The sequence below is a fragment of the Podarcis bocagei genome (assembly GCF_964188305.1).
Source record: "Podarcis bocagei genome assembly, chromosome: 4".
Taxonomy (NCBI): domain Eukaryota; kingdom Metazoa; phylum Chordata; class Lepidosauria; order Squamata; family Lacertidae; genus Podarcis; species Podarcis bocagei.
Window position 1 is genome coordinate 99,524,183 of NC_138128.1, and position 13,875 is coordinate 99,538,057.

Below are 13,875 nucleotides of genomic sequence, written 5' to 3' on the forward strand. Positions count from 1 at the left end.
TCCTCCTCTTTCTCCTATCCGAAGTTTGAAAATATTTTCCTCTTCATAGTCAGCCTGCCTTTGTTTCTGGCAGTTCCCAGCCTGCTTCCCCAGCATTTGAAATCTGCAGAAGAGCACAAGGCCACCTCCACCTCACCTTTCATCCTGCCTCCTGCAGCTCTTTCTTCTCCCACTGCACATCAACAGGTGCCCTTGTAATTAAAGGACTGAAATCAAAGCAGGGAGCAAAACCACCTTATTTTCTACACCTGGACTTTGTAATAGTCCATCTTTGGCATCAGTTTACCACTACAAATTCCATCCACACAACTCCAGGGGTTGGGTTATTGCACACTATATGTTGTTGCTCAGAGTACCAACTGCTTTCTCTCTGTGGAATATGGCTGCATGAGGTTGGGTTTATATGAACTTGGAACATAGGGTGAAATTGTTCCTGGACTGTATTGCAGGTGAGGGATCAGACAGCTGGACGCTTCAGCATAATTTCCTCTACATAGAAAGTTAGGAGATAGAGAAATAATTCTGGTCTAGTCTTCTCCCTGACATGCTAGTTTTCTATTTATATGGATTTTTTGGAGGGGGTGTGTGTCATATGTGGAGCATTAACAATACCATACCCGCAGTGTGAAGTGGTGCAGTCCATTTACAACATGATGTACTGCTTGTTTAGTGGCTCACTGGCTCCTTAATCTGAAATAGTCATGTCTTCCCACTGGTTCTGGATCTATGACTCCAGGTATGATTATAGCCACACCAAGGGTCAGCAAGAATCATATCTTTGAATAGGCAAGGGAATGTCTACAAGTTGAAATTTATTTTCATTAAACAGTTTGAGTGCTGTTGTGTTCAAGTCCTGCTTGCAGGCTGGCCACTGTGAGAGGAGGGCGCTGGTTTAGATGGGCTCATTTATTTGGTGCCCCATCCAGACTCTTATGTTCTGGGAAATTACAAATGGCTTACACACATATCTGTGATAAACTGAACTGGGCCAGGAACTTTTTCTGGCCTTATTTCCCTTTTTGTTATTAAAATTATAATTGACATGGATTAGTGAAACTCATTTTCTTGAGAGATTTTGAAGACTAGAAAGACTGTATTGTGTTGAAAATGATGGCATGTATGACAATCTTCCCCATGGATCAATCTGTTTCACAGCTCTCTAGTTACCTTTGATCATTTCAAAAGGTAGAGACACATCCACATTCTTCAAGATCTTTGATTTTGAGCCCTTGGAACACTCTCCTGTGTTGTGCTTAGTTCTTAGGAAAGATTGTCAAGTGGACAAAAGGCCAGAAAGTGGTCAACGTTAAGCCCTTCTCTGATGTCACTGTGTTAGCTCTGTGCTCCACCATATGCAGGGAATATTAAGTTGGGCTGTGATTGATGTTAAACACTGTAGGAGGTAAGGGCATTCTTCAGCCATGTGATTCGTTTTTTGCTTGATTTGAGTTCCTGTTGCTCTCTTGCAGGCGTTTCACCTACTTCTGTTCAGCTATAGATGCTTTGTCACGAGAGCCATTTCTCCAGCGAGGGTTAATTGTCGCTGATTAAATATCAATACCCTATTCTTAATCTTAATATGTGATGCTAGGTAAAAAAATATTGTTATTTCCCCTGTATTTCTAATGTTTGAAACCCCTAAGTTCGTTATGCTAAATTCTTTAACGACGAGTCTTTAGCGAAAACTAACAGAGTTATTATGGCCATGGTCACCTCATCTGATGCATGATGTCCATACTAAAATTGGCATGTATGTATAACACCGGTCCTGAAACATCTACATTGGCTCCCAGTATGTTTCTGCACATAATTCAATGTGTTGGTGCTGACCTTTAAAGCCCTAAATGGCTTCTGCCCAGTATTATTTGAAGGAGTGTCTCCACCCCCTTGCTCAGTCTAGACACTGAGGTCCTCCTCTGAGGGCCTTCTGGCGGTTCCCTCACTGCGAGAAGTGAGGTTACAGGGAACCAGACAGAGGGTCTTCTCAGTAGTGGCACCCTCCCTGTAGAACAACCTCCTGTCAGATGTCAAGTAGATAAAGAACTACCCGATTTTTACAAGACATCTGAAGGCAGCCCTGTATAGGTAGGTTTTTAATGTTTGATGTGTCACTGTGTTTAATTTGGTGGAAGCCCCGCAGAGTGGCTGGGGCAACCTGAGTCAGATGGGTGGCAATCAAGCAAGCAAACATGATACCGACTCTCAGATAATGGTATTGCTCCAAGTAAAGTCCCCCCCATCTCCATTCTTTGTCACTCCTGCACCAGCTGATCTGTGCTTTATGCCTCTGAGCTTTCTGTTCCATTACTCTTAATGTGCACTGGGTCCTGGGAGAAGGGTGTGTGTGAGGAATGCTTTCCAAAGACACTGAGTGTCAGCTGTCTCTCCCCTGGTGCTTCTTCTTCCTGCTGCTCTCCCAATATTTTCCAGCTTCTCCCCTCTGCAGCTTCTGCAAACCACTGTTCTAAATCTACACTGTTCTCCTCTTCTTGGGAAGGTTCAGGAAGGGGGGAGGCGATCCACACCATTCCTCTTCAGTACAGTCCCTGACACTTGTATGACTTTGAGAAGTTCATGGAGGTTTGCTATGCTTTTACTCCCATGGCTTATGGATAAAGACACTGAATGATCTGTGAATGAGTACCAGATGTTTGGGACAAACATCGGAAGACAGTCATCTCCATCAATCGCTGCTTGTGAGCACCCAGAAGCATCTGGCTGGCTGCTGTTTGGAACAGAGTGCTGGACTTGGTTGGGTAGGAACATAAAAGGCGGGCAGGTGTCTTTCCAACCAAAGCTGGAGATGGCAGGATTAAACCTGGGACCCTCTTCATGCAAAGCAGATGCTGTACCACCGAGCTGTGACCTTTCTGAGGTTTCTTCTGATCCAACCAAACAGCAAAATCTTAGACCTTTTAAACAAGGATATCTCTATTCAAATCAAGTAACCATTTGATGTCTGCAAGAATCCCCCTGGCGTTTGGTCTCTTCAGAGATTTAAAAAACTTTTATTTCTGAAGGCAGAGGTTGCTGTCTCTAGTTGCTATGTTTTGCTCTAGGGATGAAAACCAGAATGATTTTTCCTCCACTCAAGAACTCCTCAGAGACTGCTTGCTGCTGCTTTTCAGTAACACCATGAGATGTTTGCTAGATCTTAGCGCTTAGCTGTTGACTCATTGGTTCAAACCAATGCAGTTATTTAAGGCGGCGATGATGCATTTTTTTTTTTAAAAAAATTAAAATCTGATTAAGAATAACTTTTGATTTACAGTTCTCTCCCCCCTTTAGTTACATTATTTTTAAACTGAAGGGTTTATTTCAGAGCGCCTGTGAGGGGCTCACATGGTGGAATTGCTTCCCTGTGGGAAAAAAGCAAACCTCTCTGAACCCAGGAAACTAGCCTATGAAGCAGAAGACAATGTGAAATCTCTTCTCTGCACAGTTTTCTCTGCACAGGAATTTAAATACTAGATATGGAAAAACAATCCTTCAACATAAGCGCTGGAGCAGAGTTTTACTTCCTCATTTGTTTGTATGACATCTCATGGATGCCAATGGAATATATATCTCCAGCATGTGACCATTAGCACTTAGAAGTGCACCTAAGTCCCCTTTATTCAAAGCACCAGTCCTTAATGGTGTATAGTATTGATGTTGATTATGCCTTGGAATCGGTGAGTTAGAGTCAGTGAATAAATCAACAATTACAGCTTTGAATTTTTAAACATGGAATAACAAGAGGATTCTAACTAACTAGGTATCTCCATGGAGTAGATCTACTGAAATGTGAACCACAAACACGTGCCAGGAAGTGGATCTATTGTAGCTGTCCTCTGAAATTTGGATTTCGAGTCCCATGTTACATTGGAGCTTTTGATATATTTTTTTTATTGATGGTTACTCTGAAACATTACAAACAGCAAATGATGTGGGATGATGATCCACTTATGGAACTACAACACTGAATTTAAGGCCAGGTTAACTGTTAGTCTCAGTCAGATCCAACATTCAGCTAAAATAAAGAGCTTTTTTTGTTTTATTATCACTGAACATTGGCAAACTGTTCTATTACAATATGGTTTTTATCAACATATGCAAATATTTTAGGCAATATGAAAATCTCAACCAGTTAGTATCTACCAAATATCAATCTATTCCTTATGAAGGGTCAGAAAACACATTTCATTTACAACGTTCACAAACTAGAAGCATAAAACTGCTCATTAGAAACACACAATTCCCAAAGGGAAATAAACCCTTTACAAAATACAGTGAGTCACACAAACCATTATCTAATACAAATTCCTTCAGAAACACAAGCTTTTTACAAAGATCTCTGTGACAATTTCAACATCACAATGAAAGTAGATATTTTTTTATAAAAAACAAAACAAAACAAAACAAAACTCCATGTACAGTTTAGGATTAGTTTGGAAGAAATCCAGATGAATATGTACAGAAAGAAACTTGGTTCAATGTAATCTGTCAGGTAAATTATATTTGCTGAAAACACTGCTTAAATTGAAATGTAATATTGCCTGGTGAATGAAATCTTAATCCTTTTCTCTCTTTATAGTCTGATTAGGCTTCATTCTTATATCTGTGTGAACTCATACTATAAAAAAAAACATTTAAAATATGCACCCAGGCAATTCCAATTCTGTGACCTGCACAAATTATACAATCTCCTGAATACTTTATATCATTTATTCCATTTCACATACTGGGTTATGGTTTTCCTAGACCTGGGATGTGGTAATAACCTTGGCAGAGTCCTGAAGCCCACCACCTCAAACAGTCTTATTCAGCCAATCCTCCGGCTTCTGAGATTTCAGCAGTTATAACCCGTGTGTTGTCAAGCATCTCTTCTCAGCCCTAAGTGTCCTCGACCCCGACCACAGTTGCCAACGATGTGCAGTGGGGGCAAGGAATTTCACTACATGAAGGGCCTGATCCACGCAGCACAACATGGCTGGGGAGGTAGGAGGCTTGTGAAATTTGGCACAGGGGGACAATCCCAGTGGAGAATGGTTTTAACCCAGTGTATAGAAGCTTGGAGTGGCATTTTCGGTGTTCTACTCTCTTAGTGGTTCCATTCTAATGCTGATCCAAATGAAAAGTGGTGACTTGGGAGTTTATTGGAGAAAATATGTTGTTTAACAAGGATAGTTCAGAGACCCAGTTTAAGTCAGCAGTGCACCTTCACTGTGGTAGCTCACTGCAGCCTTATTAAGACCTGGCGGAACATGTGCTTGGATGTGAATGAGGATGCCATCTGCATCTAAGGCTACTGTGCTCATGTGGGACCAGTTGCCGGCAACTGCAGCTACACAGCCTGCTAGAGCAAAGTACAGCCAACTGCTTTGCTCAGTTTGACGTGTTCCAGGAGAATGAATACAAGAAGACTGCTTTGGAGTGGGCAACACCTAAATCAATTCAAAAAGAGAAGATGTTCTAACTTAAATTAAACCTGAATTCTGAAGAAGCATTAACTGACAAATGGTAACTTTGTGCCCATCAATGCCATCAGAATTTGCATCCCGACAACACTGTACAGTCATACCTCGGGATAAATACGCTTCAGGTTGAACGCTTTCGGGTTGCGCTCCACGGTGACCTGGAAGTAACGGAGCGTGTTATTTCTGGGTTTCGCCTCTCGTGCATGTGCAGATGATCAAAATGACGTCATGCACATGCACGGAAGCGACGAAATGTGACCCGCGCACGTGCGTCTTGCGTTCCGTTTGGGATGCGAATGGGGCTCCGGAACAGATCCCGTTCACATCTCGAGATACTACTGTATTGTATCCCACCAGAGGCTTGATAGACCCTATGTTTTGGTGTCTGGGTCTACAAATGTGGGGTCAAGAGGGAATTATCGATAATACATGACTGAATTTGTCATGGTAGATTGTGTGTAGCTGAGGGCTGCCCTTCTGTATAGCAATGAGATGCTATGCTGTGTTAATACTATGCACGTTGTGACAGATCCATTGAAAAGCTAAGCGGCTGCTGTGGTTCTGAAGACTGCAGAACTGCTCCTTCCCTCAGAATCCGAGGGCAAAGAACAGCAGGGTACCTGACCTTCTAACACAACCTTTGCCAACCTTCTGCCCTCTGGGTGTTTTGGACCACAACTCCCATCACCTGTCACTTCTGCATGACAAAATCCCCTCTTCTACCCATCAGTGAAAGGTATACATGTTTATTCTCCTCTGCACAGGATTATAGTGGGTAGACAGGATTTCTGATGGGATGAGAAGTGGAAGAAGTAGATTTGCTCCAAAACCAGAGGTATATCATCTTCACAGCAAAGAAGATAAACAGAATATCAAGGCAAACCTGGGCACAGAATTCCCCCCCCCCAGTAGATTTTGCTCTTGACTACACAATGCTGCATATCCGAATGCTTAAAATATTAATGTCTTTTTGAGAGAGCATTTTCCATTCTTATCCCACACCTTCAGATGTATTGGGGGAAACCCTTTCTACGAAACAGAAAGCTCAGAGGCAGTGGTGATATGAAGACCTTTGTCAACTCTACCCATCGGAACGCTACATCGATGGCTGTGGAAATAAAACATCCAGTCTGAAAGCCTGTCCCAAGGACCTACAAACTCAGGACCCCTTAAGAGCCTGAGACTGTGAAGGGAACATGGCTCATGTCTGAGCTGCTACATGTCTAGGGCAACAGCAGACGTGGTGCCCCTAGGAAAGCTGGAGGGACTGTGCTCTCTTCCCTAGGAGACGTCCTGTCAAGAGAAAAACAGGAACCAGCTCACTCTTTGATGTTCCTGCTGTATTTGGAAGAGGCCCCCATGGTGCTCGGGTTGGACTAGTTGAGCAATTGACAGCATACACTGCATGTATAAGGTTCTGGGTTCAATCCCTGTACTGCAGTGATTGGCTGAGCTGCCTGAATACTGGGTTGGCAGAAAGGCATTGGAAATGTGGAACAGATGTAATATGGGCCATAGCTATGGGGAAGTGGGAATTCAGGATGGGGCTTGGAGAGGGAGTGGTCTAGGGGAATGCCAGAAGGAGGTGCTTACGAGCGGAAAGAGGCAGAGAGGAACAGTCAACGTGGCTAGGAGCAGCAGAGGTGAGGAATCAGAAATTGACTGGAAATAATCAGCCAAATCTTGGGCTGCTAGCCTCTGGTCTCCAGTTAAAGGCTGTTGGGTAGCTAAGCCGGATATGCTCTTGCATGGAGCTTGATATGCCATACTAGGTAGACCACTATTCTGATGAAGCATAAGGCAGTTTTCTAAATATTGTATCCTGGACTAACCAGTATCACAAAGATAATGTTTGTGGACTTTTCCAGTTGTGTGCACGACCGCTGGTTATGCAACCTCCTCCTTCTGTCCGCTATATTTCTGCAGGTAAACAACCAATATTTCCCTCCCAAATATAAAAGCACAAAGTGAAATGCTTTCCTTTTGAAAAGGCATCTCCAGAGAAGACCTAATAATAATAATTGAGCAAACAGAGAGTGTTTTCCTGATACTGAATTGTCAACTAGCAACAGTGTGTGCTTTGCTGTACGTTAAGTCATGGTGCCTAATGGAGTTTTGTAAGAATGACCTATAAAACATTGCCATAGCTTCACATTATATCCCCTTCCATTAAACATGCAAGATGCTTCAGAATGCACCATATCTGACCATTGCCACACTCCTTAGCAAGAGCATCTCGGCTGTCCTGGTTTGAAAGGCTGTCATCAAGTTTCTGAGGGGGAGGTAATTCCTAAGGCCAGTTAAAGGGCAAATAGTACCTTAAAAACAAAGGAATTGGACTATGAACCTCATTTATCAGAGGGCAACAACTATTTTATTGCTTTAAATTATTACAAGTGGTGCTATTTGTCTTAGATTCTCTTCCCCCCACTTGGGGTCAAGAAGGAAGAGGTTGTGCCTTCCACTTAATTCCTCATCTGAACAGGCAATAGAGGCCACTTGGTGTGCTCAGGAACATGACATTGATGCTTGACATCTTGTCATGGAGAAAAATGGTAAGATTACATAATCTAAAACGACTGCTGTCCTTTCTTCTGGCTCCGAAAAAGGGCTCATGTGGGGGGGGGGGATAAGAGAAAATAATTCAAACTGAACTATATCTACCATATTGTGACAACACTCACTAGAGAACTTTGGAAAAAAGCCGCATTCATTATTTTGACGCTTAAGAGTCGGCTCAAATACCAATTTAATGGATGGGGGAGGCAAATAAAGCATATCTACCAAAGGTTCATACTGTAGTCTATGCCTATTCTCAGCTTGGATTTCCACTACAGCAACTTGTTTTTCACTTCAATAAGCATCCCCCGCAATAGCTTTGTCTCTCCCCAATAAGCAAAGTTCTTCACAGGTATTGCTTGCATGCCATTTTCTCACAGCCATTTCTCCTTATCACCCACTTGACACAGTGATGGTTCTCTCCAGGCAAGTAGACTACACGCCATCTCTTGGTTGGGCCATTTTCCTTCATCATTCACTCAGATTTCTTCCCCCTTCCGGGACTGAAGTTGCTGCTCTTCTTGGATATAATCTTACCTCTCCCATCTTGAGGCACATCAAAATATTTTTCTGGAAAATATATACATATATAGCAAACACATCATTGCCAGAATAATTTACATCCAAAATGCTTAAGAGAAAAAACAGAACAAAACCCAAAACTCAGATTTTTTTCAAAGCATATTTCAAAATGTATGTTTTCCACATGCCTAGACACACTAACAAAATTGAATTCTGGAACTACAGTTCCCATTACTGAAAGAATGTCAGTACACCTATTGTGCTCCTTCCTGTGCAAATTGTAGTTGATATACTGACATGCACTCAGCCATAAAGTTAATTACACCAGAACTCTACTGTTTGTACAGCTGTACAGGCACAGATCACCATGATCTTAATAAACTTATGCTTGCTGCCTGCTGGGAATGCAAAAATGGTGGGTAGCACACGGCTCTTGGATTTTGTTCAGCTTGGTGCATAACAAGATCTGCAAGTCACAACTATTGTCACCTGAAAGTGACACTTTATGACATTTTGGTAACATTAACAGCTGTTTATATTATCCTCTTGGTGAGGAAACATTTGTTGAATTATTTCAGCACTTCCCAGTGCTGAAAATCTGAGGACAAATAAATGGTGCTACATCCTCTGAAGGTGCAGTTCTATCCATATTTACATGGAAACAAAGCACATTAAACTCAGCAGGTATTACTTCTGCATAAATACACAGAGGATTGGGCTGCAGAAGACAGAGCCTTAGCATGGGGCATTTACCTCCCCTGTTCTACTTGTTCTCGCAACACCCCACCCAAGTAAAATGTTTAAGTAGCAATGAACTCAGCCAGACAAAAGGTACTAGGGATGTAGCAAAACGACAATAACACATTCAGCTTAATTCATATTGCAAAACTAAGTAAATATTTATTGCAAAAAGCAAACACAATAAAACAAATTGAAAATAAAACATAACAGACGGTTCTCCCAAAATTCAGATTTAGTATGAGACAGAACTGAAGCAGCTACACAGTTTGTGTTCTCATACAGTATGCATTGTAAAGGTAAAGGGACCGCTGACCATTAGGTCTAATCGTGACCGACTCTTGGGTTGTGGTGCTCATCTCGCTTTATTGGCCAAGGGAGCCAGCGTACAGCTTCTGGGTCATGTGGCCAGCAGGACTAAGCCGCTTCTGGCGAACCAGAGCAGCGCACGGAAACACCCACCAGAGCGGTACCTATTTATCTACTTGCACTTTGACATGCTTTTGAACTGCTAGGTTGGCAGGAGCTGGGACCGAGCAACGGGAGCTCACCCCCGTCGCAGGGATTCGAACCACCGACCTTCTGATCAGCAAGTCCTAGGTTCTGTGGTTTAACCCACAGCGCCACTGTACTGTACTGTACAGTAATTGATGTTGCTGTGAAATCCCGAGTCCCAGTGGCCAGCTTTCAGCACTATATCGTGGACAGCTCCATGGCTCTTCAGGCCTGTCCAGCTAAAGATGACCTCTGACTAAAGACTGCTAAGGGGGAGGAGAGCCATTGTGCTGTGCCAGTAGGGGGTCCAATTGCCACTCGAGCATGAATGTCACTGGGTGAGCCTGGGCCAGCCACTATCTCTCAACCTAAAATCAAGGGAATAACTATGTGTCCTGTCTTGTAAACTGCACCCCTTCCAAACGGCTCATGGGCATAAAGGTTGCCAGCTCCTGTTCTAACATAATGACATTTTAGAAGGTGAGATAGGGAGCAAAATAATTGTTTTCTTCACCTGAAATACAAAACCATAGGACAAACGTCTGGTACAGATTGAAAATATGAAAGTGTAGCAAGATTGAAGGGAAATGAAATGGGAAATGAATACTAGGAGAACTAGTAAATCCAGGAAGCTTATCATTTGTCTGAAGTCATTACAGTTTGGAAATAAGAGCTGGTCCCCCCCCCCCAATTTCTTAGACAGTATAGGCTGGCAATGAGTTTAGCATTCTGTTGACAGGGAAAGTGTTTTGCTGTAGAAATATAAATGATTTTATAGGAACTATCAATCACATCCCCTCAATGTGGGATAAATTATTCAGGTCCCATCAAAATGATTGGCTTTGGGGAGTGAGGATCAGGCAGGGCCTCAGCACCCTGAAGAAGCAGGCAGAGTTTACGATGGGGGTGAGCAGACGCCTTGCTTGTCGGATCTACTTTGGTTTTTTCCTGGAACCAAAAGACCTACCAACCAGAGCCAGGTGCAAAAGGCAATTAAAAAGCAGGGTGACTCTGACCATAATCTGAACTTCACAGTTTCTTTTCTTAGTACCAGAATGAAGCTGAGCCCACAAGGCTCTCATACACTCACTGGCTAGTCCAAGATGTCTTCAACTCAGCAGCCTAATTTGAGGGTGTGTGCGTGTGTCTGTGTGTGTGTGTCTGTGTGTGTTCTCTTCTGCTACTACACTTGTTAACCACAGGGAATTTGAAACCCTGGCCAATCTAAGAAGAGCCAGACGGATCAGAGTAATGACCAGCATCCTCTTCTCGCAGGTGCCCGTGGGAATCCCGAAAGCAGGAGCCAAGCGCAGCTGCACTCTCCTCTTTTAAGGCCTTCCAAGGTGGTGGCCATCACCGCCTCTTGTCGGAGCAAGTCCCACAGTTCTAACTATGTGATGTGCGCAGAAGTACTTTCTTCTGGATGTCCTAACATTTCAGCTTCGCTGGATGTCCCTGAGTTCTAGCGTTATCTCTATCCACTTTCTCCACACATGCATAGTTTTATACTCATCTAGCATAGCTCCTTTTACCCCTCTGACTCACTACAAGTGCAGCTCTGTGGCGGGGGAAAAAGTCAACAAATGGTTTTCTAGACTGGCCTTCAAAGCACGTTTCCCTGGCCTTGCTAACCATGAAGAATGGGGTCCTGATCTTGAATATTCGTCATATATTCCTGATGTATCATCCTGACAATGGTCGAAAGCAAATTAGTCACAACTAACAGGGCTCTCGTTGGCTTTAATGAGATACATGGTGCAATCCCCAACACGCTTCCTCAACAGCAAGAACCATTGCATTCTGTAGAGCTTACTAGTGCCTACTAACTATGCTTAGGAATGCAACAATTGTCATGACTAACTTCAGCTGAACTGGAGCCCATATACTTATTCTAAGAGCTTTCTTGAACACTGATTACGCTTGACTCTTCAATAAGACAGATACACACACTGGGAACACAGTGGCCACCATGTTAGCTTGATGAAAGGAACTGGATGTTCTGTGTTGCTTTTCCACATTTCACTCATAATGAATCCCACAGCATGTGTGATGTGGTTTAATGTGCCGTGTTTCCCCCATATCACTGGCTGCCAGGGACAGAGAGATGCAAAGCATGGTGACATCACACACTGCTTCACTTGGTGTGCACAGCATGAGGATGAGAGAGCAAAGGGACACTCAATATTTAGTTCCGTCCTCAATGGCAAATTCTACTAGTGGGAAATTTTGCAAGCTTGTTGTTCATAATCCTTTTACAGCAATGAATTTTGGCGCAAATAATGGCTTGAACTGTTCTAATGATAGAAATAATGTTGAGTCAGCAAGATGACTGCAGTGACTCTTCCTGTTATCACAACCTCTGGGGGAAGTGCCTCCAGGAAGTTTCTGAGCATTTCACAAATTGCAACATGCTTAAAAGCTGATCAATGTAATCAACCTATCATTTGCATTCATTTTTGACCCTTGGTTCATCCCGAGAGAAAGCAGAGCTTGTTTTGGGCTCGGCCAGTAAAGCGAGATGAGCGAGCAACCCCAGAGTCGTCCGCAACTGGACCTAACAGTCAGGGATCCCTTTACCTTTACCAAATTATTATGGGCCCATGTTGCTTTCTCTAGTGGCCTATGTGCAAATCCAGAAGACCAAGGGATCACACAACCACAACTGGAAGTGGGAAAAGGATGCAGCTCAACGTAGAGCATCAGCTTTGCGTGCAGAAGGAATGAGATTCAATACCCAGCATCTTCAGATTGGGCTGGGAATGTGTCCTGCCTGAATCTCTGGAAGGCGGCTGCCAGCGAGTGTGGCCAACCCTCAGCTGGATGGCCCAATGGTTTGACTTGTGCCTGGATTGTATCACATCAAATTACAGCTATGTGCTCACTTGACTGTATTAACCCCCACAAACCTTACACGTTGAAAATGAACATGTCAAAGAGAGGTCTAGACTAGAACCCTTGACCCCAATGTCTAGCTTTTATAAGGAGAATTTATTATTATTAGTACGGAAGGGCATTCATTGATGCAAACATGCAGTGGAAGGTGGTGCAGCCCAGAAAGATTTCTAATCTAAGTGAGGCATAAGTCTTTGATGTGACAGGATGTCAGCTCTTGAGGCAAATAATGTGTTGGCATCGTGTTTAGTAAATAGGGTTTTCTGTTACAGGAGACCTCGGGATGTTATTAAACTAAAACAAATTAAGAACAAATAAGTATCCACTGGTCCTGCTTAGCAATGAAGATTATTACAGATTTTCAAAATGTGTTCATCAAAAAGAACCTGTTAAAACAGGTGTTCTTTTAGCACTTTTGGAGTGCTTTTATGCCAGATTTTGAGTTCGCACTGAGAAACCAATTAAACCAGAACAGAGTGTGCTCACAAAATACTAGAGGCTTTAAGAGAGCATGCTGTCAAGCATGGGTGTGCAAAAAAGCCTTCTTTTGGACTCTTACCTGGTATGCTCATTAAGGCAGACAGGTATCAAAACCAGGCTTAAATGTTAGTCAAGGAAAACTACTGCCAGCTACCCCAGCAGTTTCACTTGACACTGCTTCTATATCAAATCTACAATTCCTTCAAATGCACTGTGTGAAATTGTATACACCGACGGCAAACTCATTTTCTGAGTGCCTACCCTTATGTAGCCAAACCAGTACCAACCACACACAAGACAGTAGGAGGCGTCTTGGTGGCCTGCCCGTTTGAAGAAGTATAATCCCCCCCCCAAAAAAAACCAGCCTCTAAACTGCATGCTCAGTGGGCATGGAAAACTGAAGGAGTGTTGCGGGGGCAGGGGGGAGGGAGGGATGAAATGGAGGGGCTGGAAAGCTGCAAAGGAGCAAATTCCACTTGTAATAGTCCATCTTCAGTGTTCTTCAAACTTGGGTCCCCAGATGTTCTTGGAATACAACTTCTGTTGTCCCCAGCTAGTTTAGCCAATGATCAGGGATGATGGGAGCTGTGGTCCAATAATATCTGAGGACCCAAATTTGAAGAATACTGGCATTTTTTTTTATCATAATGTTATTTACAAATGTTAGCTTTTCTAACTCCGAATTTTTGGAACAAACTGCCTAGTTGAACAGTTCTCAGATTGGAGAACT

General features: G+C 43.1%; 1 protein-coding gene across 1 annotated transcript in view; it reads right to left on the minus strand.

The window, feature by feature from the left end:
* Positions 1-3,859: 3,859 nt before the first annotated feature.
* SHISAL1 (shisa like 1) overlaps positions 3,860-13,875 on the minus strand; it is an 82,604-nt gene continuing 72,588 nt past the window's right edge. The window contains exon 7 of the mRNA XM_081191922.1: positions 3,860-8,588. Within this exon, the coding sequence (XP_081048048.1) occupies position 8,588 (1 nt within the window). The 3' untranslated portion in view covers positions 3,860-8,587. The remainder of the gene's footprint in view (positions 8,589-13,875) is intronic.